This window comes from Crotalus tigris, unplaced genomic scaffold (assembly GCF_016545835.1).
Source record: "Crotalus tigris isolate CLP2741 ecotype Arizona unplaced genomic scaffold, ASM1654583v1 scf7180000024370.6872682, whole genome shotgun sequence".
NCBI lineage: Eukaryota > Metazoa > Chordata > Lepidosauria > Squamata > Viperidae > Crotalus > Crotalus tigris.
In genome coordinates, this window is record NW_024100540.1 from 3,822,860 (window position 1) to 3,850,130 (window position 27,271).

General features: G+C 41.0%; 1 protein-coding gene across 3 annotated transcripts in view; it reads right to left on the bottom strand.

Annotated features, from left to right (window-relative positions):
- RHBDF2 (rhomboid 5 homolog 2) overlaps positions 1 to 27,271 on the bottom strand; it is an 83,799-nt gene that overhangs the window by 19,361 nt on the left and 37,167 nt on the right. For all 3 annotated transcript variants that reach the window (XM_039327988.1, XM_039327989.1, XM_039327990.1), the window contains 9 exons: positions 13,900 to 14,056; positions 12,440 to 12,570; positions 10,945 to 11,137; positions 10,027 to 10,239; positions 7,848 to 7,976; positions 5,303 to 5,433; positions 3,469 to 3,681; positions 1,611 to 1,722; positions 55 to 129 (listed from right to left, as the gene is read on the bottom strand). In XM_039327988.1, the coding sequence (XP_039183922.1) occupies positions 55 to 129; positions 1,611 to 1,722; positions 3,469 to 3,681; positions 5,303 to 5,433; positions 7,848 to 7,976; positions 10,027 to 10,239; positions 10,945 to 11,137; positions 12,440 to 12,570; positions 13,900 to 14,031 (1,329 nt within the window). In that variant the 5' untranslated portion in view covers positions 14,032 to 14,056. The remainder of the gene's footprint in view (positions 1 to 54; positions 130 to 1,610; positions 1,723 to 3,468; positions 3,682 to 5,302; positions 5,434 to 7,847; positions 7,977 to 10,026; positions 10,240 to 10,944; positions 11,138 to 12,439; positions 12,571 to 13,899; positions 14,057 to 27,271) is intronic.

Sequence of the window (27,271 nt, forward strand, 5' to 3'; positions counted from 1 at the left end):
CCAGAAATTTCCTTTTAGAAGAAATCAATGAAAAAAAGGAAGGACAGCCTTTACCGAACTTGGACCAATCCAGAAATTCTCCTGTTGGATATATTTCACACTTTCATACACGCCTTTGTTTCGTAATATCTGCAAAATTATGATGAAGAGAAATAGTAAGTATCTCAAGGCACAGATTAGGTAGGGGTCTTTCCCCCATAACAAACAATAGATTTCAGTAGGAGTGGCTTTCTGAGTGCGTCACATTTTCAAAACTTTCACAAAAAGATATGGTTTCATAGCAAAATGAAGAAGACTTATTCAAGGGAAACTATTTCAAATCTTTTTTTTTTTTTTTTGCTAATCTGCATTTGAATCTATAGTTTTGCATTTTTTTCTGGGTAGATTGCATCAAAGAATCTTAGCACAATTATTGCTTTATTTATATTGCTAAAAGAAAAGAATGCAAATCTTGGTTTCTCTGGCTACAGATTTTAGGTTTGGGCACTGAGCCAATTATTGTCATTCATTCAACCCAGAATATTATCTATTAGAGCAGTGGCCCCCAACCTTTTGGGTGCCAGGGACCAGTTCCGTAGAGGGCAGTTTTTCCATGGACCATGTGCTATCTGGATCCCACACATGTGCAAATGGGGCTTTGTTCGATTGTGCGGCCTGGTTCCTGCTCGGCCGGGGACTAGTGCCGGTCTGTGGATCGGGTTGAGAACACATGAGGACTCTGAAGATTTTATCGAACTTCTAGTTACCACTGTGTGTTATAGCACATTTGTTTGGGTCTGCTACATGCATGGAAAATAGCTGATAATATCTACATTGAGAAGGAGTTACTTTCCAGGTCCAGAACTTTCAAAACTCAAGAGTTTAAACCCAGAGTGTCTCCTTAGGGGCTCTCCAGATGCAATGGGGCTAGAATTCCCAGCTGACCCAGCTATTGGCCATTCTGACTGAGAATTCTGAGAATAATAATTCCAACATATCTGCAGGGCAACTGATTAAGAACGGCTGGTTTAGATCAGCAGGCAGGGAGTCCTGTTCTCAGTGTCAGCATTGTCTGAACTGACTGGGTAGCAGTCCGTTGTCTGGCTGATACGAAGAGCAGTGCATGATTAGTTCAGTAAATTATTTTTTTAATTCTTAAAAGATTGGTTAAGAACTATGTTACTTTATTGAGCATTTGGAGAAAGATTGCAATTTACTTCAAAAATCTTCATTTGTAATTAATCTCTAATTGTCACATATGTAGGGCCTTTTTTAAAAAATAGTTTGGTTTGTATAGGTAGTCCTTCTTTAGGGAGCACATTGTTATGCAATGTGGTCACTAAGTGAAACTGTAACTGTGCTTATGATTTTACGTTAGCTTTCCTTTGCTTTACTGACCTACAAAGATTATATATGCGATGATTGATGTCAAAGTAACTTTTTCATCACTGTTGTAATTGGGAATTTTCGCTAAATAAGGCAATCGCTAAAAGAGCACTAACTGTATACAAATGCATCTTTTTAATTGCAGCTGGCCACCCAGAGGTTTTTAAAAGGTGGGGTAGAAAAGATGTTCATGTTTTCATATTTCATGGAAATCACAAGCAGTACTGAAATATAATTAGACTCACTAATTCTGTTTTGACATGCTGAGCAAAGCCGATTGGAGCAAATCCGTAAGTGCAAATGATAAGTAGAGTGATGATGATGTGGACAAACGTGATCCAGTACGTAAAGTAAGGCCTGTTTCAGACAAAGAAGAAAGAAAGGGTGGAGGAAAGTGTCAAAAACCAGAAGGGATTCGGTAGATACATTTCAGTCTGAAGTTCTTTGTTAAAAAAGAGACTACACTTAAATATTTAGAAAGCATGGCTAATTCAGTAAGTATCTTATCCACAAAAGACAATGAATATGCAGCATCCAGGACACAACATGGAAAAGAATACAAAATGGCAGATACCTTCTACAGACAAAATATCCCCTTCTCTAATTTTGGAACCATTGCTGCTTTCCAAACCATTTGAAATATACTCCTTGCCCACCTACAAATAGATTGTTTATTTCTGCTATGGGATGAATACACTTTGGAGTTACTTAATTACTTATTGGTTGCATTTTTATCATTCTCTGAGTTCAAAGAGGCATTTAAAATTTCATCCCCCTAGCAGTCCAATACCCCAAAAGACAAGCTCAGGATCCAAAAAGATTTTGACAAACTTGAACAATGGGCCTTATCTGACAACATGAACTTTAATGTGGAGAAAAGCAAGGTTCTACATCTAGGCAGGAAAAACCAAAGGTACAAGTGCAGATTAGGTGAAACCTGGTTCAAAAACAGTAACTGTGAGAGGGACCTTGGAGTTCTACTGGATGATCACTTAAACGTGAGCCAGCAGCGTGTGGCACCAGTCAAAAAAGCTAATACAATCCTTGGTTATATAAACAGAGGCATAGAATGAAAATCACATAAAGTATTAGTACTGCTTTATAAATCCTTAGTAAGACCACATCTGGAATACTGCATCCAGTTTTCGTCAACACATTATAAATAAGATGTTGAGACTTTGGGGGAAAAGTGCAAAGAAGAGCAACTAAGATGATTAAGGGCCTGGAAATAAAAACATATGAAGAACGGTTACAGGAATTGGGTTTGGTTGGTCTAGAGCAATGATGGTGAACCTTTTAGAGACCGAGTGGCCAAAAACTACCCCGCCCCGCTACCCTGCTCCAGCCTGCCCAGCCCTGCCCCACCCCCACCCCACCCACCCGCAGGGCCACCCACCACCTCCATGGCCCACCACATATCGACCAGGCGTCACACCAGCACCATGGCAGCCATGCCCTCTGTCCGTGCCCTGCAGCATCATCAGCACACGATGGGGCGCGAGGGTGGAGTCCTGTCCCCGCTGCCCAGCTACCATGTCTTTGGCTGTGCCGCTCAGTGTGGGCCGTGCCCGGGGGCAACTCTCCTCCGGGGGAGGCTGCTGGTGAGGAGGGGGCCATGTGGAGAGGGGGGCTGGGGCAACGGTGCACGTGCCCACAGAGAGGGTTCTGAGTGCCCCCTCTGGCACGGGTGCCATAGGTTCACCACCACTGGTCTAGAGAAAAGAAGGCCTAGGGGTGACATGATAGCAGTATTCTAGTATTTGAGAGGTTGCCACAAAGAGGAGGGGGTCGACTTATTTTTCAAAGCACCAGAAAGCAAGATGAGAAACAAATGGATGGAAACTAATCAGGGAGAGAAGCAACCTGGAATTAAGGAGAAACTTCCTAACATTGAGGACAATTAATCAATGGAACAGCTTGCCTTCAGAAGTTGTAGGTGTTTCATCACTGGAGGTTTTTAAGGAAAGACTGGACTGAAACGGTATAGGGTCTCCTGCTTGAGCAGGGGGTTGGACTAGAAGATCTCCAAGGTCCCTTGCAGCTCTAGTCTGACTAAAATGACTGATTCACAGTCATCCTGGAAGTTTGGTGGTCTACTGCTACCTGTGGCTGTCTGTGATCTCCAGCTGTGACCGTACCACACTGCTGATGCTCCGACGATACGTTCTGTTCAGCCAGTTACCCACCACTCCCAGCCCATAGTAGCGCTTCTTGCGGTCAAAGGCAAAGTGTTTCACCCTGGAAGCAATCCGAGTGCCCCTCTTAGGAGCAGATGCTTTTTGTTGGAGGCTTTTGAGGGCAACAGCTCCTACATGCCTGCAGAACAAGAAAGGACATATTTGAAAACTCAGCATGAGTTTGACTGCAGAGATACATGTAGAATTATTCCAGGATGCTAAGAATTAATTGTGTTCTGCAAATGTTACCTGAGTTCAGTAAATGTTTGTCTTTGAAGTATTATGAGCCCAATACAATGCAACAATACAGGTAGTCCTCGATTTACAATAGATCGTTTAGCAACTGTTCAAAGTTACAACGGCACTTTAAAAAGTGACTTATGACCATTTTTCATGCTTATGACCGTTGCCGCATCCCCATGGTCACGTGATTTACACTCAGATGCTTGACAATAGGCTCATATTTATGACGGTTGCCGTGTCCTGGGGTCAGGTGATCACCTTTTGCGACCTTCTGATAAGCAAAGTCAAAGGGGAAGCCAGATTCACTTAACAACCAGGTTACTAACTTAACAATGGCAGTGGTTCACTTAACAAATGTGGCAAGAAAAGTCGTAAAATGGGGCAAAACTCACTTAACCAATTTCTCACTTACTAACCTAAATTCTGGGCTCCATTATGGTTGTAAGTCGAGGACTACCTGTAACTGGTTCTCTTTTTTGGCTGCCCCCACCCCAGTACATTTTCTTTTACAATGACTACTTTATGCAGAAAAAGATAAGAAGATCAATAGGAGCAGTTGATTGAGTTAAGTTCCATCTCAAGCAGAAAATTCGTTCTGGGAAATGATAAGATGACCAAGATTCTATTACGTTCAAGTGTCTCGTTTGATTCTTCAGTGCATCAGAGTTATTCATCTGAATTTTTAATATAATCTTTCATATCTCCTCTATGTTTGCATTAATCTTTTCCTCCTTGTATCTGTCACTTTCTCTACAACTCTTAGATGCAAATGTCTTCAATATTTAAAACAAGCAATTCAAGTGGCCAATCTTGTTTCAAAAGGCTACTTCCCTACTTCACATCCTCTCTATGCCCTGTCTTGCCTCCAATCCCGTGTTCCGAAGCTTTCACTTTCTGAGAAAAGATATATTGATAGCCGATTACTGGAAAGCTATTTAAAATGGTCTTTTTGGGGAAAGTAATATTTATATTCATAATAGAAATGTCATCTCCATCCTTCAAATACTGGTCAGGATAAAAATCTTACAAGTGCAAGACATGTATCTAAAATCCAGTCCCAAAGCAGCAAAAACTATGAGCAGAGTTTATAGTTCATTGGCAGACAAAATGGAAACACTTTATTTTAGGATTACTTTAAAAGTCTTCCTGTGACAAAGTAGCGTTTTCGGAAAGAAGAATCCAAAACAAGAATGCCATAATGGAAAAGGGTTTTTTTCTCAGTAGCTACGCATCCCCTCTAGAGTAGGAAAGCTTTGTTTCCAGGTGACGGTGGCAACAATAGCTCACATTTGATGACATAAATCAGAGTATACTTCCTATGAACAGGAGGCTGAGTCTCTATTGCAGTGTTTCCCAAACTTGACAATTTTAAGGCATGAGGACTTCAACTCCCAGAATTCCACAGCCAGCATTGCTGACTGTGGAATTCTGGGAGTTGAAGTCCTCATGCCTTAAAATTGTCAAGTTTGGGAAACACTGCTCTATTGTATCAGTCCAAATGGATCTCCAAGACTCACTGGAAAGGTTGGTCAACTTCAGGTGACTTTTTATCTTCTTGTAAGGGAAGCCCATGGTAGCAAGTAGCAGAGAGAGGTGGGGATTCAAATACATCATCTTGCATGGAGCACATCTCCTCATGTGCGTCAACCTGTTAAGAAAGGGGAATTATTACTCGTGGCCTCATTTAAAATGAGAATTGTAGATCTTGTTCAGTGAGGGATCCAGTCGTTCTGGCAAACGACATTTTTATCTATATATCTACTCATACACACCTTCATAACATCTTATAGAAAAAGCAGTAAATGGGGCTAAGGGGTTATGAATCTGCCCGATATCTTGTTTTATGTATGAATACATATTGCATTTCTTTATAAATGCCCCTAACTCAGCATCCCTCAGATATGTTGAGGCTGCAGCTGCCAGAATTTCCAGACAGATGGACTTTAATCATACAACCCAGGAATCATGTAAAGAAGTCTTTGACTGCCGGTCCAGCTGTATCAGGAGAGTTATTTAGCTCAAAAATCAGGAATTAGATACATATATGATAAAAGAAGGAAGGAAGGAAGGAAGGAAGGAAGGAGGGAGGGAGGGAGGGAGGGAGGGAAGGAAGGAAGGAAGGAAGGAAGGAAGGAAGGAAGGAAGGAAGGAAGGAAGGAAGGAAGGAAGGAAGGAAGGAAGGAATCATTAGAACCAAAGGCTGGCCATAGATGCCAATAAAGTAGAATGGTGAGCACTCTTTTTTTAATGGCAGGTTTAGTTTATAATTAAATAAAATACAGAAAATCCACATCATCAAAAAATGAGTTTAATGTAGGACATTTGAAGACAATTTATTTTGCATCTAAACGTACAAACAGTGCTCTGCTAATCAGATCAAGCCATAATATAGCTCAGCTACCAATAAGCAAACTGCACTCACTAGCTATTCCCAGGGTAAGCTTCATTGACAATCTATAGCAGTGGCTGGTTGGGGAATTCTGGGAATGATTACATCTTAAAGTTGTCAAGATTGAGAAACACTGATCTTTAGACATCTGGTTTCTGAAAGTATAAGTTAAAATTCAAATTCATTATTTTCAAATGGAATAAAATGGAAGGAAAGGCAGGAATGTGAGAAGAATTAATCTATGGAAAAAAGTGGTGGTGATGGCGGGAAATTAAGCAAAATATATTTTATACCATGGATATGTAAGTATTTTCTTTCATTCATACCCAGTCTTCCTCTTTGCCCCACTTATATATATAGTTCACAAGATCCACATGCAATCCACAACTTATAGGGTGTGAACTCAACATTTAGAATTTTGTTTGATCCAGGATCTCTGGCTCGCTCTCTGTAGCACTGCTCATAATTTGCTAGCCATGCTCATTTACAAGAAGAACCAACAGATGTGATCATGCATGTTCACATGTAAGCTTTAGCAAAGCTTAGCAAGCTGTGTGAATAGTGCAATATAAAAGGAACATAAGGAAATCAATCAGACAGTAGCACAGTAGACCCTTTTTCTGAGCAAAAGAAAAAAAAATACACATCAACAGTGTGTAACTGTTATTTGCCAAACAAATAATGCTTCAAAATAGAGAGAGTGCAATTATAGGAACAAGGCCAGGTGAAATGTGTGGAAGGAGCCTTACCTTCACACAGTGAGAGCCCCTGCCGGATAGAAACACCAGAAACACCACTTTGTGACCATTTTTTAAAAGTAGAACAATGCTAGTGGCAGGATGTGATGGATCTATCTCCCCTCCCCATTTGCTAGATAATTCCTCTGGGCAAAGGACATGTCCAGGCATGCCTAGATTAAAAACAACCCAAATATTTATATTCCAGCTGTTTTCCTTGTGACTTGTCCTAATGCTACAGGTACAGTACAAGTCAACAGAATATAGTAGGAATTCAAGGCAAGCACAGCTCAGTTTATATCGCCCACCTTGGAAGCTTAGTTAGAAGAATGCTCTTAGTGAACCGTTTTGCTTTCTTTAAACTGATGGTGAAAAGGCCATATCTTACAGCAAGGAATGTTTTAATAATAATAAAATATTCAAGCTCCTAAAAGTTTATGTAGCTAAGTTTCATATGGTTTAATTAACAGAGGCTACGTTTTATTTTATTTTGAAATGTAATTGATCCTATTAATCTTTTTGCCTACCCTCAGGAATGATCTTACTTACATGTGGGGCTGCTGGGTATTCACACCTATTTATTTCTTGCACACACACAAAAAAAGGAATCTCTGAAAAAGATCCCAATCCTCTTCGAGAAGAGCAGCCCTTGGGGCTGTATTCTCATGCATGGGTGAAGTTTAAGAATCAGGCTAGCATAACCACCTTAAAACGGTTATATATAAGCAATAGTAAAATTACTAAATCTGGGCTGCAAAGATCTAGGTGGCTACCAAGCAACATCAAAGACTTAAGAACAGGGGCCTTCAAACTTGGCCCTTTTATGACTTGTGGACTTCAACTCCCAGAATTCCTCAGCCAGCGTGGAAGAAGCGAAACTGAGCTGTCAGAGCAGAGGAGGAGAATGTAACAGGAAGGCCATGGAACCATGCTTGCCTTACTGAAGAAGGACGAGTCAAATGTATCCATGCCATCCACCACATCATCGTCCATGAAGCTAGGGTACATAAAGCTCCGTTTGTTGCCCCTGCGTTTTTGCACTGATGGATCCAGAACGGAACGCCCCTATTGTAAGAAACAAATTGGAATGGTGAATGGTCGGGTTCAAAACACTCACTATCAAAGATTCAGTCTATTATCAGCAGCTTCAACTCCACCTGGACTTACGGAGATATGATCAGCCCTTCCCAAAAGGGAAGACGCCTGCTAAGAGGAAGACACAGGGCTTGGCATATGATTAAACACTCCGGAGCTATAGCTAACCAGGTTTGAGATATAGTTTAAGCCAAGATAGCTACAGGTTTATTTCAGTAAATCTGTTTTGCAGCACGGTCTGCTGGGTATAAGCCAATAATATTAACACTGGCTCTAATTATGAAGTGGATGGTTTTACATAGCATCAACCTTCCAGTCAAATGTCGTTAAATCTACTTCTCCGTTCTTTTTCTTGCCAGACAACAGCTCCCTCTGGTGATGCCTCTATTCAGATGTTCTGAATTGAGAATATGCTTTTACTTCTATTGTACACCTATTTAGGTTTCCAGTCTTATAAGGGGAATATTTGTGTTCCCATCAAATAAGTTTCCTTTTGATCCTGACCTTTCTCAGGACAATCTACTTCATAACCCTCAGCTTTAGGAAACTTGGAATATGAAATCATCAAAGTCTGTCAAGGCAATTATATATTCACGAATTCACTGAATTCCAGAATTCAAATACAAACTTAGAAGTAACAGCACAACAAAATATAATATATAACTTTTTCAAAAGTAAAGTAACTGATTCTCCAATCTCACTGAAATTAGGATTCAATCTCACTGAAATTAGAATTTAATGTGAAGTTTCAGAAAAATCATCCCCAGGAACTGTGAAGTGGGAGAATCCAGCAAAAAACATACCGTATATTCCAGAGTATAAGGCGACTGGGCGTATAAGATGACCCCCAACTTTTAAGATTTTCAGGGTTTAGAAAGTCATCTTATACGCCAGAAAATACAGTACAATATTGAATTTCTGTTTATAGATGAGCACAATAGGAGCTCCATTCCTTTGCTGCTAGAAAGCTTTGTCCTGTTAGTGCAGTGGTTCTCAACCTGTGGGTCGGGACCCCATTTGGGGTCGAACGACCATTTCATGGGGGTCGCCAAACAATGCAGTCTGCCATTTCCCCCCCCCTTTTCCTTAGCTGTGCTACTTCCTTTTATTCTATTGGCTTTTGAAAGCCAATAGAATAGACTTTCTTGAATAGAGTCTAATTCTATTGGCTTTCAAAAGCCAATAGAAATTGTCCAGGCTGTCTCTGTCCTGCTGAACCCGCCAAAAGTCCCATTTTGCAAATGGTGCTGCACCAGTTGAGTAGTCCTCGACTTACGACCGGTTGAGTAGTCCTTGCCTTATGACCGGTTGGGGGTCGCGGCATTAAAAAAGTTGAGAACCACTGTGTTAGTGCTTATTTCTGTAAAAAAAAATAGGACTGGCCACTAGAGGGCAGATTGGTTTTAAATTCAGAGAACAGCTACCTGTATATTCCTGCCTATAAGACGACCCCTGACTTTTGAGAAGATTTTCAGGGTTTAGAACAGTGGTTCTCAACCTGTGGGTCGGGACCCCATTTGGGGTCAAACGACCATTTCACGGGGGTCGCCAAACAAGGCTGTCCACCATTTTTTCCCCCTTTTCTTTGGCCACACCCCTGGCACCCGATGATGTATAAGTGGTTGGGGGGTCACCACAACATGGGGAACTGTATTATGGGGTCGCGGCATTAGAAAGGTTGAGAACCACTGGTTTAGAAAGTCATCTTATACACCGGAAAATACGGTAAATGCCCTCCCATCCAATATAACTGCCGACACATATGACTGTCTCAGAAATAGATAAACTACTTGGAGAAGTAATTGCAAACTGAGATTTAATTTATTTTCCAGTTCAAATTTGAATTGAAATCCTATAGATCCACAACTTTTTCCCCTCTCTGGAGTTCTGGTGGTACTGTTGCTGAACAGAAAGATAAGGAAGCAGCACATACCACATATTACATACAATATCCTAGACACCATTATCTAAAGAAATAAGGAATTGAAGATCAGAGCTTTACCACAAAACTAGAACTCACTCTGATAATTGCTGCAGCTGCCTTAAAGCTCATATGGGCCACCGATTTCCTTTTCCTGCGGGGCAGGCGGGTGTAACCTGACCGTACACTACCTAATGATGCCAAGGACACAACTCCAGGAGTCAAAGGGGGAAGGACAGGATGTGGAGTACGTGGACGATCCACTTCATCTGGGTGCCTGAAGGGACGGCCTCGGGCCAAAGGATCTACAATCTGAAAGGATAAAACAATTGAAGCAATTAGTCTCGTACTCAGTGTTGAAATGGAACAGGAATGTTGATTTAAATTGAAATCATATCAACCTTAGGATGGTGCTTTAGATAAATGCTTGATTCACCTCCCCTCATAAGATTTCCTCTGACCAACATCTCCCGGATCCCTTTCAGTCATGATTTTCCCCATCATTTCATACCGAGTCCTTTTAAACAGATGATATTCTTCTCTGAGACTATGGCTACCCATCGCCCCTTTAAGCTTCCTTACAGGAAGGGAGAATTAAGATCAACTCTTTCATTAAGCAAAAGGAGGACATCACCTCAATGGCAAATGAGGTGGGACAATGCCAGATAATTTCCTTCACAGACATAAGCTGGCCTCCTGAATAGCTAGATGACTTGTGTGCATAGAGGGGTGCCATTTTGTTCTTCACCTCAGGTAATCCAGTAGGATTCCCTCTGGCTGACTGTGGCTTCCCAGACCCTGAAGTGGAGTTTGTTATTGCCTGACACCAGACTTTTTCACTTGGCAAAGTGAAAGCTGAACTTGGAGACCTTAAAAAGATGAAGTTCTGACTTTCTGGTGGCCCTTTTTCCTCAGGCTGTACATCCAAGAGGGATTATAATTTCTTTTCCACAGTCAAATCTTCTCTACAGCATGTCAGTATCTCTGTTACCAACTCTCTTGTGCAATGACACCTACCTTGGGCATTTTTGTTGGCTTTGGGGATTCTGTGCCTTGGAAAGAAGGCACCTCCTGGCTGCTCACTTCTATTTCCCTGTAGGCAGGTTTGAGTTTTCCATAGCGCAGGCTGCAGTGCTGAAGGCTCTTGCGCTGCCAATTCTGTTGCTTTCCATCCCAGTCATTGCTGACGCCAAACCACTGAGCTGCTCCTCTGAGTGCAGGAGGAGAGGAGACAAATAGGACATCCATGGCTTCACAAGTAACTTCAAAATGTTAAGAAAGTAACTACTCCATCCAGGCCTGAACATTTATCTAGTTTTGCTTCCAGGAATGGCTGATCAATGGATGTGTTTTCACAGATGGGAGGGGGTGGGGTTGTTGTAGGGGACACTTTTAAAGCTGACAGAGTAAACATGAAGTGTCGTGGATAGAAATATTCAGTGTTTTCATCAAATCCTCAAAAATGTTTAAGGAAAAATAACCAGAATCTACCCTGTGGTATAAATAAGACACAGCAATTTTATGGTGGGGCTGAGTCACTTTTTATGAATAAGTTTTCTTCCATCTGTTTTCCTTTACAGCATCTGGAAATTATTCTGTCTCTGTTCTATGAAAAGTCATAGCCATGCTTAGTAGCTGAGATGGAGAGGGAACAATAACTCAACTACCTCACATACAGGTGGTCCTTGACTTACAACCATTCATATAAGGACGGTTCAAAGTTACCACCAAAAGTGACTTACAACCTGTCCTTGAAGTTTGGACAACTTAGCAACCAACTTACATTTATAGTGGTGGCAGCATACTGCAGTCATGTGATCACAATTTGTGAACTTCTCAGCCAGCTTCCTACAGGCAAAGTCAACTGGGGATGCCAGATTTACTTAATGGCCACAAGATTCACATAAGGACTACGTAATTTGCTTAACTACCATGATGAATATAATTTGTGGTAAAATTGTCATAAAATTAGACCCTATCATGTGATGAGTCACTTAATGACCACGCTGATTAACAATCAAAACCCCAATTGTGGATGCAAGTCGAGGCCTACCTGTAATTTAAAATAGGTCACAATAAATAGTTGATATGTATCTGCCTTCTTTTCCCTTGTTTGACACAGCTCTCAGTTCTGAACAGGTTCAGACCATGGCTAATATTTAAAGCACTTATTGAAAATATAATGCCATTCAGTTAAACTGGAAGCCTATACATTCTCAAGAGGAAAAAGTGTTAAGTGTACAAATAAATTCAGTAAGTCTAAGCCCACCTACAAGGACCAGAAAGTGGGTTTCAAATATTATTAACAACCCAACAAGCACAAAAATCAAACACCCACAGGTCACAAATTATCCTTAGCTGTCATTAATGTTTCATATTACGCTATTGCTTTGCTTTTAAATGTTATGAGCTGCCCAAAGTCATTGTTATGAGATGGGCAGCTGAATAAATGGAAGAAATAAGTCAAATAAATAACAATAAACTAATGTGATAGGATAAAAGTTCTCCTTACTTGCGAATACTCTGGGACAATGAGGTTTGCCTATGCAAGGCGGGATGTTTTTCAAAGTTGCTGTCCTGTCTTTTCAATCTCGACTCTTGAAGGCTCACACTCTTTTGAAGAGCTGGGTTTTTTTTCAGAAGCTAAAAAGAGACATTGAGGTCATCAGCAAGAAAGATGGGGAGGGAGGTTTGATCCAAAGACTACTCAACTATCCACACAAATTATAAATTCTCAAGAAATCATACTTTCTGATCAGTGAGGGATCAGGCCCTTTCTCGTTCATGACTAGATAAGCTGGGCAAGCTAGTTAGTCAGGCATAGATATCTGTGTGAGGGTAAAATGGTACATAGATCATATTACCTCTGAGCAGTTTATAACTTAGGGACCAGTGAAAGAGAAAAAGAAAAAATGCAATGGAATAAGGGATGGGATGGATGAAATTTTCTCCTCCTGGAAGTGCAACATTCATAAAAAGTTTCTGTAGAATGCCAAAGAACTGGCTGGAGCTTACAAAAGATTTTACTACGCTTATATGATCCGTTCTCCCTTGTCATTAGCTAGGGAGCACTCACATACAGTATATGCAGGAGAATAGATAATGCTTTTAAATGGTGCGACATAACAAGTCAATATGATAAAAGCTAAGGTAATTTAACTGCCTGATTATCACAAAGATTATTACTATGGTGGCTTTTTGGAAGACAGTCCATCTAAAGACAGATTGTCTGGATTCAGGAATGCTTTACTGAAACATAACAATTCTGATTAATGAGATCCAATTTAGCTTGAACCTCTAACAACAGCCCTATAAGGAGAGAACACCGCAACATATTTGCATGTTTGAATACTGCAGCCAGAAGAAGTGAATGCTTGATAGACTCTCATTAGACAATTTACATCTAGTCTCTCATCTTCCCCTTTCAGGGAAGATTCTCCAGAAAGTGATAGACACAAAAGACCCTGACTGAAGCAGATTGTCTAGAATGGATGTTTTCCTATTAGATCTGTTTTCCTATTACATCTTTCAGCAATGTTTGAAGCTGTGGAGCATTGTATCCTTCTGCACCAAAGTTGAGAGTCAGGAGCACTGAATTTCAGTGGTCCCACTCCTTTCTAAATGTCAAAGTGTTAACACTAGTGACTAGTCTATGATGGTGGGGTTGAACAATTCAGCCCATGATTATTCCCATATGGAAAGTGAAAGCCAGTTCTCTGAGACTCAAAACAACTGCTAACATCAGATTGCTTTAAGAGCATTTGGGAAGTGTTTTAACTTAGAGCAACTGGCTTTAAAGTACAAAACACTGCTTTGTGCTTGAAATAGCCCGGTTCACATTTTTATTTTTATTTTGAAGCATTATTTTTTTCATTGCTATAGTACACTATTATAAGAGACACCTCTCTAGATAGCATGTAACAGTGGAAATCTCACAGTTAACAGACATTTATGGATCTCAATAATTCATACCACTGTTTGGCTGCTTTCTTCTTCTGTCTTCACTGGTGGGATCATTATAGACAGGTTGGGGGGCTTCTTGCTCTGAAGTCGACTGTTGCTGGTGCTAGAACGGCTGCTTCCATTTTTATCGCTGTCTGCCATCTTGGACTGGAAGGTATTAGTCTATCTGTAATGAGGAAAGAAGCAAGGAATTTAAAACCGAGTACTCTCTCGTGTTCATTTTATTAAAGGCCATCTTCCCCACATTTAAAGGCATCCTCCTTGTAATTTCCAACCATCACCCCCAGCCACCAGAGGAAATGCAGTCCCAACATAGTTTGAAAGCTCCAGGTTAGTGAAAAAAGACTTCGGGAGGGTGATGGATCAATAGATTAACATATTAAACATTTATTGAGTAACCACCACACCTGGTTTCAAGGAGGCAGAGCACTTTGGTAATGTGCAAAAGGATTAATTAACAAATTAGTTTTGATTTGCAGGTCTGCCATACTAGGTGTCTGAAAACAGATAAACAGTATCGAAACAATATAACAACTCTAAGGGCACTCAAGCAAAAAAACCCAATTAACAATAGCAATGCAAAACCACAACTGCATTATTTTCACTTTCTAGCTCAGGATTTAGACACGCATCAACCAGAAGACTTTGACTAATCAATATTAATTTATTTTAATTCATTTGTACCCTGCCTTCATAAAATTACTAAGCTAGTAAGAGGGATTTCAGTAGTATGATTACAGGTAGTCCTCACTTAATGATAGCCTTGCTTAGCAACTGTTCAAAGTAATGAGGGTGCTGAAAAGTAAATTTATCAATGGCTGCTCACACTTACAACTGCAGACATGTGACTGGTGGCATTTACCAATGTCACAGCATCCCACAATTGCATTTGTGAGCTTCACGGTCAGCTTTTAGGCTGTGGAAGGAGTCTTGGTAGTTAGAATGCAGTATTGCAGGTAAACTTTGCCTACTGCGTGGAGTTCGATCCTGTCAGGGCTCAAGGTTGATTCAGCCTTCCATCCTTCTGAGGTTGGTAAAATGAGGACCCAGATTGTTCAGGTCAATATGCTGACACTGTAAACCACCCAGAGAATGCTGTGTAAAGCACTATGGGGCAATATATAAGTGCTGTTGCTCTTGCTATTCTAACAAGTAGTCAATGGAGAAATCAACAGAAAAAAATGCAAATTGTGGTCACATTGGGTCTCATTTAACAACAGACCTGCCAGTCACAATTGTGTCTTTAAATAAGGACTACCTGTAAAGGTAATGCATATTGTATTATTTTGTACCTTTTCAGGAAATTGTGTTTAACTAGAATGGGAAATACTTCAGATTTCACATTACAGGCCAATATTTCCAAATGAGGATACACGACAGTGTCTGTACAGTGGTTTAAAAACTTTTTGTAAACAGAAGGAGAACCAAACATTAATGGGTTCAGTATAAGCAACTTAGACATGAAACAGAAACTGTCGGAAAGGAAACATCATTCCGGTCTCTTTTAAAAAATATTTTCAAGTCTTGGAGTTCTGCTTAGAAATGATGAAAGGTTTGGGAGTCTGACTTTTAGTAGCCTCCTAAGTTATTGACCCTTTCCCTAAACTGTAATTTCTGCAAAATAAAGTATATTTAAAAAAAAAGACATTCAAACTCACTGGGTGGATTAAAAACAAATGCTGTTTTTACATTCCTCAACTTTAAAGGCACTATTCCCTTTAAATCTGTCCTTGTGAATGCTGTAAGTTTTCCCCCCAAAGCCTCCGCAATCTTATTTCTTTTTACATTATGCACCCCTACACACACACACACACAAACACACACACACACACACACACACACTGTTCTTGTACAGAAAACCCTTGTTTGTTTGAAGTTTGGCATCTCTTCAAGGGACTATGGCTTTAATCCAAATGTTGAAATCAATTCTTTTATACAGTTTTTAAAAACACTTCAGTTGTTCACTGACTTCCAGAAGGAGCCACAGAAATGAAGTTGCCATTTTCCTATAGTAAGATTTGGATTCAGACTGGTATCAAAGCTGATGGCTTCAGAAACAGTCCATTCCCCAAGTAGACTTTTTCAACCTTCCAAAGCAGGATCTATGGTTGGTTTATACCCCTTACCACAGTTCTCACTCATTTCAGAATTGAAACTTTTCCTCAGTCATCCTAAACCTGTTTACACAAGGGATCTTCAAGGATTAAAGTTAATAATCCCGACCTATTCACACTGACCAGTAGTTGTATCATTCTCTGCAGGAAGAAGAAAGCTTCAGAGAACAGTAAGAGTCATGCTACAAGGGATAGAACACAAACAGATGAGATTTTGCAATTACTGGATGTGTCAGCTAAAGGTTTACATGCCACTTATTTTACCTCACCAGCTTTACTACTGGATCTATTTAGATTAGGCTGCCTCAGCCTTTTGACCTATTAATATACTACCATGGGAAAAGCTAACCGCTCCTAACAGCTTACACAATGGTCAAATAATATCTTATATATAACATGTAGAAGGTGACTCGGTTATTACATACATCAGATCACAGACCATACAGGAGTCTCAAAGACTCCATAAAAATAGCACCTATTTTTGTTTGTGCACTCCTTCGTGTGGCAATGTTGTACTTATATCCAAGAGAAAAGATTACCCACTTCATCTTTATAACCAACTAATCACATTCCAATAAGATAAGAATAATCTCTTGCAAAAGTTCCAAGAAAGATATGGTACACCAATGCCATTAACAGCATTGAAGAGCCATGTCCTTACCTGAGCTCCAATGGCAATAATTATATATCAGCAACTTGGGGTAAAAGATAAAAGATCTTCAAGTCAAGCTTGATTCATGACCTTACATACGCCTTCATGTAATTTTCCTGGCGGCGTTATATTCCTGGGCTGCAGAAATAAGCAAAGCCCCATCCTCGGGATGCAAGCAGCACACGAAACCACGCCCCCTCTGGTCCACAGAAAAACCTCTCTCCATGGAACCGGTCCCTGGTGCCCAAAAGGTTGGGGGCCTCTGGGTTAGTGGTTTCCCATCCTAGTACTAATCAGCTCTGTTCATTTTCCAAGCCCAACAAAGGTCAGCCAGAGGTTTCAATTGGCTGAGTTCAAGTCACTATTATTTATATGACAGCACAGCACAAATCTGCTCAAGAGGCAAAGCATGACAGCGGAACTAATAAAGAAGAAGAATCTGCCCGGCCAATTCAATCTTGCAGGGTTGGCATGCTCTGGGTTCCTTTGATTAATCAATGTCATCTAAAAGGATTCTGAAGTGCACCTTATCTGAGCAGCGGCTGCCTTCTGGAATGAGGTTCTCCCAAGATCGGGATGGCCCTCACGCTGCTGTTGTTTAGAAGACTATGAAGACTATGTATCCAATCTGTCATTCTTGCCATATTTTGTCTCCCCCCCACCTTGGTAATTAGTTCTATTGTGATTTCCTTGTTTGGATTGTTGTGAGTCTCCCCCTCCCCCCAATCAGTGTACTTGGGTAACATTCAAGTTTGACAGATGAATGAATGAATCTGTAGAAATTCTGAATTCACTCTTAAGTGAAAAGGCAAGGCATTTAAAAAAAACTAAGATTTTGAAAAACAGAGACAAATAGGGGTAAGAAAAAGTTCTGGGCCTTACTGACAGCAAATTGATAGTTAACCATTGGTCCAAGGAGTCTTAAAGATCTCTCATATGAAATTGTGGTCTTTGGAAAAAGAGATGCAAGAGGTCACCAAAACTACTTTCTGTATTAGAAGGTTCAAAGTGTCCTATGTAACAACTATTTTTAAAAAGGGACTGGGTAAAGATTGTATAAGTTGCTTAATTGTTTAACACTGATTCTAGGTAAATTACTGGAAAGCATTTATTAAACATAAAATGATCTAATATTTAAACAGGCCTATCTTTTGAGAAAGTACAGTGGTTCCTGTCTCAATAATCATTCAGGATTCTTGCATCAAAGGAATGTGATATCCATCATAAATCAGCTATGGAATCCACTTCCTGAAGATGTGGTGATGGCCATAAATTTAAAATATTTTACAGATATGAATGTTAAGATATACTATCTCTGCATTCACAGAAATCGAGTTGACTATTGCATGAAGTAAGATGCTGGAATTAATCCAATAAATTTAAGAATTGGAATCTTAGTCCCTCAACCACAAAACAAAACCATGAAAGCTTCTTCCCATCGTCACATAAAACTGTAACTCTTCCCTCCAAATGAAATATATATTATTTCCATATATTGCACTGTGGTTAAGCCATCAGGAATGAAATTTTTATTTCAAACTTCCTTAACCTGGGGTCTATAGCGTGTTAGGATTGCAGTACCCAGAATTCCTCATGCAGCACGAGGCTAGAAAGTAGGAAATCATGAGTTCTAGTTCTGCCTTAGGCATGAAAAACTGGCATGGTAACCTTAAGCCAATCACTCTCTCTGACCCTCAGGGTTGTTGTTATGGGAAAAATAAGAGGAGGAAGGCGTGTTGGACATGTTTCATGCTGCCATGAATTATTTGTAAAAATAATAAAGGCGGGAAATAAATAAGTAAATAAGTAAGTAAATAAATAAGTAAATAAATAAATAAATAAATGATTCTGTTGGATGGGGATCAAGAAAGCTGCAGTTCCAGCATACCCAGAGGACACCAGTTTGAAACAGCTTCTCCATTTGATTCTAGCAACTGGAAAGGCCTATGGATTAGAAGGAAATGGCACATATCCATTCATAAGTGCTTTACTAACACTGTACTAATATTCAGAAAATAGTCCCAAAACCAATATGTGCTGCATCTGAAAAATAGATTGCAACTACCCAAGTAACTCTACCAGGAGCTGCCACGTAGTTGCATCCAGAAGCTGCAACTAGCCCAAAATGCAGTGGCACACACAGTTTAGATATACTGTGGGTCACCTGACTAATATTACTACTGCAGAAGTTGTACTGGCTTCCAGTTGCTTTCGGTGTACAATTCAAGGTGCTGGTTATCAGCTTTAAAGTAGAGGGCCAGGTTACCTGAGGACCACCTCTCCATGAGGATCCTACTAGATTAGATAGAGTGAGCACACGCCAAATCCCCTGTCTTAAATGTTGTCATCTGATGGGACCTTGGAGATGTGCGTTGTCAATGGCAATCCCAGCCCTTGGGACAATTCGCTGTGGCCAATTCACCATGGACAACTTGCCACAGGACAACTTGCTGGGGGATAATTCAACAATGCAATTTAATTATTTAAACTAGTTAAAAAGTTATCTTAATTTTTGACCCTTCATTTTGTTCCTCTGTTTGCATCCTTTCTTTAATGATTCTATTACCCCCATTTCTTCAATATGAGTATAACTCTAGTCCCGTGGCTCTTCCCACCAAACTCTGGACTAGGATGGAGGCTGAGCTGCGGGGGATGATTGGTTTGGAGGTTGTGGGGAAGGGTAATTTTGATGTTAATAAAAACCAGAAAAAGTATGAGTCTATGTCATAAATTACACTCCTGAGACAAAGTAGGCTTGAAAGAAACAGACAGGTGTGTGTGTGTGTATGTGTGTGTGTGTGTGTGTGTGTGTGTGAACAGACCAAGTTATATTCCTACAGTAAAACCAATTTGGGATTAAAGATGTGATTAGAGACGCCCATTCTTTAGTTCTAAGTGTGTCTTCTCGCTCAAACCATATCCCTAACTTTTGTGTGGTTTTCCTTTTACTTGGGATTCAGCAAAAACCAAAACAGACCTTATAAGCTTTCAGACTGGGCTCACCCATGTCTGCAATATAGAAGATAGGGTGGTTAGACAAAATGATACTTCTTTAAAAGGATATTTCATTCCCAGCTGGAGTTTTTTCTATTAGCAATGTGGATGTGACAAACATGATGTGCCTCTGCAGTAAAACATGTCTCTCCTGCTTTAGTCTTGCAGGACAGGCTTAAGCAACAACAAAGCGCAACTGGGAATGCTCTTCCATACTCCCTGGCAAAAGTGTGTATTTGATTTTCCTGTTCTTCAGTCAAGTTCCGGCAAATAAATACATTTTTAAAAATTCACTGCAATGACACACACGGCCGTTAGAGGGCAGTGGCCTCATGTTGTTCAAGCTTTCTGCGCTGGCCTAATATAAACAAGAGCCTTATGTGGCACCTTGAAGGCTGCTTACTGGGAGGAGAAAAATGATAAACAAAGAGGCTCAATGCTGATTGCAATATTTTTATTAGGCAAGTTCAAGCGCATAGAAGATAAACACAGAGACTGTTCCTTTTCTTAGGAATACTAGTGTTTCTCAACCTTTGCAACTTTAAAATGTGCAACTCCCAGAATCCCCCAGCCAGCATGGAAAATTCTTAATTCTTCCCAGCTCTTGCCAAGAGCATTTTTAACTAGGTTTTTCAGCTTTCTAACTTTTAATTACCTGCTGATGTGATATGCAGATGGATGCTGCTGTGAAGGAGAGTCACCATGGCTTTAACACATTCCTTCCTCACCAATGTGCCCCTCTCCAGATAATTCAATTGAAATAATCAGAAATCCCAGCCAACATGAACAATAATGGTTCGATATAGGAAACACATGCTTTGGGGAGCACTACATTAGCTATGACATGGTGCTTTAAATATACTATTTTAGCTGCTCCATAATACACAGTATTTGAAGGGTAAATATATATTTTTTAAAAAAGAGAAATATGGGATAGGTTGTCAACACTCTCCTAACCATAGGTCACTAAAATAAAAAAAAGTCTCCTTCAAGTCAAGCTTGTCTCATGGATGTTTTAAGAAGATGTCTCTATATCCTATGGAAGTGGTTGTCCTGGCCTTCTAGATTTTTTTTCCCCAGCTCCCCAGTCTTATCTACAGCCCAGAGAATCACCCATATAAGGACTAACCCATCTGGTCCCGCTAAGCTTTAGTGGTCAGATAAGAACAGCTATCTGCTGAAACATTTCTAAACTAGATTAGCAGACCAATATCTACATCAGGGGTGTCAAACTGCCGGCCAGTGGGCTGGCTGCGTCACGCCGAAACCGCGCCCACCCCATTGCCGGCAATGGGGAAAAAGTCGCAATACGTCACGACACGTCACATGACGTTGCGAGTTTGACATCCCTGCTCTACATGCTTCAAAATTTATAGAGATATGACTAGGATAAAACAGCTATATAACATAAGTCAGTCAAAGCATGCTATTATGGCTAGTTTAGCCATTTTCTCATTTCTGAGACATATGAGGTATCAGGTGGGTGTTTGTGTGTGCACATGCAGTAAAAATTTGAGAGCATCTGTGTTCATTATGCCCAGCAGATAAGCCTCCTGTATTAGTTTCATAGCTACCTTAAAGTGAGATCTCTTCTTTTGGAGAAGAACAGCAACCCTTAGTCCAGCATCCCAGCAAGAATACGTGGCATGGAAGAGGAAGCCATAAATGTTTAAGAAGCCCCTCTCAGGAAGGGAGCAATGTAATAAATAATCCAGGCCCTCAAGCATCCCAGGAGAACAGGCATCCTATACAGCAATTCTCAAAGTGCTTGAGCGGGCAAGAAATGGAGCTCGTGTCAACAGAGAAAGAGGGGCTGATGCATTAGTAGTTTGCCTTATCCATTATAAATTTTGGGACCACTGCCATCTGAATGTTGAGGGAGAAAATATTTATACAAGTCGATACAATCCACAAATAGGAAAACAACACCAGCAGGTATCAGAGACCACCAGAACTGGCAGAAAGGACTTCAGCCAACCTCCCCCAGATAAGCAGGAATAATGGTACAGAAATACAAAGAGGGCAATGTTTTTTTCGGTGACCCCAAAACAGACAAAGTGGATTGAAGTTCATATATCTAATTAGCTTCTTGGGATTATCTGAGAGATCCCAGGTGGACTCCCGCACCTCCTATGGATATGTCTTGCTCTTGGGGATCCTACAGCAGCTGGTTGGACCCAAGTCTTTTCATAACCATGCAGGGCTTTATATTTCATTCAGAGTGCTTAACATACTAAATGCACCACAAAGACATGCAACTTCAAATCTAACCTAAAAGTAAAATAGTGCTCTATTTCCAGTGGGAAGTTATGCATTGGTAAGATTATTTAACCTACCTGAAATCTATTGGACGTTTCATTAAGGCAGTGGTTCTCAACCTGTGGGTCGGGACCCCATTTTGGGTCGAATGACCATTTCACGGGGGTCGCCAAACAACATAGTCCACCATTTTTTTCCCCTTTTCCTTAACTGTGCTACTCCCTTTTATTCTATTGGCTTTTGAAAGCCAATAGAATAGACTCTCTTGAATAGAGTCTAATTCTATTGGCTTTCAAAAGCCAATAGGAATTGTCCAGGCTGTCTCTGCCCTGCTGAGCCCGCCAAAAGTCCCATTCTGCAAACGGTGCTGCACCAGTTGAGTAGTCCTCGACTTACGACCGGTTGGGGGTCGCAGCATTAAAAAGGTTGAGAACCACTGTATTAAGGAGTTATCATCTACTTTGGAAGGCCAAAATAGCAGTGTGTCATCCCCTCCCCCCCAATTTTTCCTATACGATGCTTTATTCAGGCTGCTGCTGGCAAAGGTCTCGGCAATTTATCTCATGCAGGAAGGCCAGGTTTGAACGAAATGTATCCTCAATATGGTGTAATAGTTAAGGAGTCAGGATAGGATTAGGAAGGTCCAGTTTCTAGTCTACTCTCGGCCACAAACGTTCTGTGGGTGACTTTGGACCAGTTACTCTCTCTACCAGTTGTTATTGTAAGGCAAAATAGGAAGAGAGAGTGCTGTATACACTATCTTAAGCTGCTGTACAAAAAGCAAAACAAACTAACAAACAAATGAAGAGAAAACTGGGGTTATGTTCCTTTGCCAAGCGAGCAGCCCATTCACAGAGAGAATGACTAATTACACGAGAAGGGTCACCAAACTCAGCTGCCAGCACTGCCTTCAAGAATTCTTTCTTTTCCTTTAATCACCTAGCAAGTACAATAGCAAAATACTGGAATTTACACTCCACCAGCATAATAACAACCTGCCTCATCAGTTGGCAGATAGTCGCATCCAGGGCCTGGATGACTTGTTTTTCCATGACAGGCAACCTGCCAAGGATGAGCATTTAACAATGAATGGTTTACCATACTTACAGAATGAAAGGAGGACCATCAGAAGCGGTGGCTGGCTCAGCTCCTTTAACCTCCCTCCTTCTTGAGGGCGACTGCAACCAAGACAAGAGCCATTGTGGCCAAGGAGCTCCAAGCCACATGTTTAGAACCGGCCTTTTCTGAACCACTAAGGCATTTCTTCAACAAAAATTTGAATAAATGGCCTGGCATGGCAGAAACAGAAACTCTTCTCTCAGCAGGAAAACAAAGGCTTATCTCTACAGGAATGAAATAGCAGAAGGCAGTGAAATAATCTTGCAGGCCATGTTAGCTGGGGAATCATGAAGGTGGAAAATCCAATTCATTTGCAGGGCACCAGGCTGGAGACAGTGAAAGTGCATAAATAAAGCCTCAGCACGCAACTACATCAGATGAGAGAATTTTCTCTTACCAATCAACTATAGGCCGCTATTTACATTGCACTGCTAAAACACATTGTTTTGGAGATGCGGTCTGCTATATCTCTCAACCTCTTGCGCCTGGAAGAACCTTTCAAATGTTTTTCAAGCTTCAGGAACCCCTGCCTACTCAGACTCAAATGCAGGGTAGAAGTTACAAAATTATTATATTTTGTCTCCTGTGTACACCTGTACGTATACATTAGAAGTGTTCTTAAATTAAAATAAAGAATTAAACTTCTTTCTTTCTTCTGCCTCCTTCTCTCGTACCTTTGTGGATGGCTCCTGAGGTTGCTGATTCCCAGCCCAGCTTAGCCCAGATCTTCTGCATTTGCCCTGAGACGGAGGCCCCTGGGCCACTGTACTCGCAGAAAGGCAGGTATGCGCTGGCAAGGAGAGGCCTCACAAGGAGAAGGTGACTTTCTCTTACAGACTCTCTCTCTCTCACACCACCTGCTGCTCTTCTCTCCTCTCTTCTTTATTCCTCACTCAATTCCCTCCTCAGCTCAGCTCAGTCTTCTGGTTACCTCCCTGTTTGCACATGTATGCACAATCCTCCCCTCTGTCCAGGATCTGCAGATACTCTAGCAGGCCAACCCAATGTTGGAGGTTGGAGAGGTTTTGTTTGGGCTTTAAAAAAAAGAAAAGAAAGAAATCATGCTCTCCAAAGAACCTCTAGTAACCTCTGACGGAACCCTTAGGGTTCTGTGGAACCCCAAATAACTGATATTGGTTAATACCAGTTATTTCAATCTTCTACAGGTTGACACTGTTTAGAAATATTGGACTAAAATTCCCATTATTCTCAGTCATCAGGTACTGTGGTCCAACACACTGGGAGAGTACAAGACCGAGAAGACCAGCTGCTCCCATTTGAACAACATCTTCCATCATCCCCTGCCAGCACATACAAGATAAGAGCTAGGCACAATGGGGCTTGTGTTCCAACTACATTAGTGTGGGGGAAGGTTGCATTTGGATATGAGCTTAGCAGTCCTTCATAAACAGGGCCCCAAATAAAATTTAGTTATAGGTTAGTGCTGATTAAATAATGCTGCAGCAAAGTCATTCCAAATCAACCAGCCAGCCAACCAACCAACCAACCAATCAACAAAGAAGCAGTATTTCAGTATTTCTGGAATATATTTAAGCAACTATCCTACACTTTTTGAAAAAATAATCTGCATTTCTCAAGCTTATTTCCAAGGTTTTGTAACTATTAGAACATTAATCAGTTGTAAAAATCAAGCAAGGGTAATTTATTTGGCTCCATCACAGAAGGTTTAGCTCACAGGTAATTTTGGGGTGGTACAATTCTTCAAAGAGGGACAGTCTGGGATGTTGGTTAAGGCACCATGCTAAAAATCAGGGGCCTGTGAGTTTAAGGCCTACTTTAGGCACAAATCCAGCTAAGTGGCTTTGGTCCATTCACACTCTCAGCCCTAGGAAGAAGGTAGTTGCAAACCACATCCGAAAATGTAGCCAAGAAAACCTTCTCCAGACAGTCTCCGGGAGTCAAAGACTGACTTGAAAGCACATTTACAAAAACAACATTTAAAAGTTCCAATCCAAAATTGCATAACCCACTCCGTAACACAAACAGCCACACAACCCACAGATTGATTTTTTTTTTCCTGTTGGCCCCCATGCTTAACAACTGCCTCACTTGGAACAGGTTTAATATACAAAAAAAAAAAAAAAAAGAGTCTCAGTCGGGATGGAAAATTTCCCTTCCAAGGTCCTGCAGACAGTCAGAAAAAAGACTCATTCTCTGTCAGCAAGAAAAAGCACCGGGCCACGGCATGCCAAAAACCGGGCCGCGCAAACAAGCAAAGCCCCATCCACGGAATGCAGGCAACACATGAAACCACACTTCCTCCGGTCCATGGAAAAACCTCTCTTCACGGAACCGGTCCCTGGTGCTCAAAAGATTGGAGACCTCTGATCTAGACTATGCCAACTGTAAACTATCATTACGGAACAGGAGAATGCAGTGTGTCACAAGGGGAAAAGAGAGAGAAAGAGAGAAGACAAGATCAAAGGCCATGTAGTGGTTTCCCAAAGTTAAGGTCATTCGCAGGTAGTTCTGACACTTTCCCATGTGTTCATCTTGCTAACATGGCTTAGTTGGCTTTCTTAAGCAATTAAACAATCCCATTTGCTATGATTTTATTTACTTAGTCAGCATGCTATGTTTGAATCTATTGACTTCCTCAGCTATAGAAGGATCCTATAATCAAGAGACTGAACTCATGGAAGAGAAGTAAACATTATTTACTTAACAACCCAGCCGGTGCTTGCTGAAGGAACAAATAAAGCATTTCCAACCAGACAGTATATCATCCGTAAGCCATTGATGGTGCCTGGGATCAAAATAGCAATACAGCCCATACTGTCACAGGGGGAGCATAACAATTTATTATTTGTAAAAATAATAATAAAAAAAATAATGAAGGTGGGATAAACGCACACCCATTTGCAATATGATTCAGATAACCCTCCAAGTGGCTCAACTACTCTCAGAGTGCTAACAAGTAGATGACTGCAAATTCTTCCATTCCCTACCATTCAGTCAGAACTGAAGAAGCTTCTTGGATGAGAAGCAAAATGTTTTCAAGAAAAAAAAAACCATGAAAGTCCAGTTATTTTTTGGAAAAAGATAACAGGCTATTTGCGAGACCGCCTACTACCTCATAGTTCCCTTCGTCCGGTTAGATCCCACAGGCTGGGCCTCCTTCAGGTCCCGTTGGCCAAGCAATGCCATTTGGCGGGGCCACGGGGGAGGGCTTTCTCTGTGATGGCGCCCACGTCTTGGAACCAGCTCCCCCCGGAGATTAGGACCGCTCCCACCCTGTTGGTTTTCCGCAAGCTGCTTAAGACCTGGCTTTTCTGGCAGGCCTGGGGTTTATAAAATCTGACCCCTGGATGAATGTTACTGTATTGTTTGTCTTGTTAAGTTATATTGTGTTTTTATTGTTAGCCGCCCAGAGTCCTGCGGGAGTGGGGCGGTCTATAAATTTTAATAAATAAATAAATAAATAAATAAAAGCACCTTTGGGTCTGATTATCCTCCTTATATTCCAGTGAATTAGAAAGGCATCCACCTGTGCCCACTTCCTAAAATTACCTCATTATTTTAATGGATTTTTAAAAATGGTTCAGCCCTTTTGTCTAGATAACAGTTCTTACGTATTTCTATCAAGGTCATCTTCCTTGTTCTCTACACAAAGCAACTATGGTGTTGCAGGGTAGAAGTTGTTCTGTTCTCGTGGGTGGGGGTTGATCTATAATGCTACAATGCTGATCTACAGAGAGAATATATGGAGCTCACATTGAAAGGTGGAAGAACAATCATATTCTGATACTCCTATTGCTGTTGGAAAGACTAGGCTTCTGAAGGAGGAGCCTGGACCAGACCCTGAGGAAGAAACATGCTCAAAAAAGGGTCACACTCTTCTTCCTTCCTTTTTCAAATGGAGTCACTGGCCTCTGGTTGTCACCACAGGCTGGCAATGTCAGTCTAGTTCAGTGGTTCTCAACCTGTGGGTCGGGACCCCATTTGGGGTCGAACGACCATTTCACGGGGGTCGCTAAACAACAAAGTCCGCCATTTTTTTCCCCCTTTTCCTTAGCTGTGCTACTCCCTTTTATTCTATTGGCTTTTGAAAGCCAATAGAATAGACTCTCTTGAATAGAGTCTAATTCTATTGGCTTTCAAAAGCCAATAGGAATTGTCCAGGCTGTCTCTGCCCTGCTGAGCCCGCCAAAAGTCCCATTCTGCAAACGGTGCTGCACCAGTTGAGTAGTCCTCGACTTATGACCGGTTGAGTAGTCCTCAA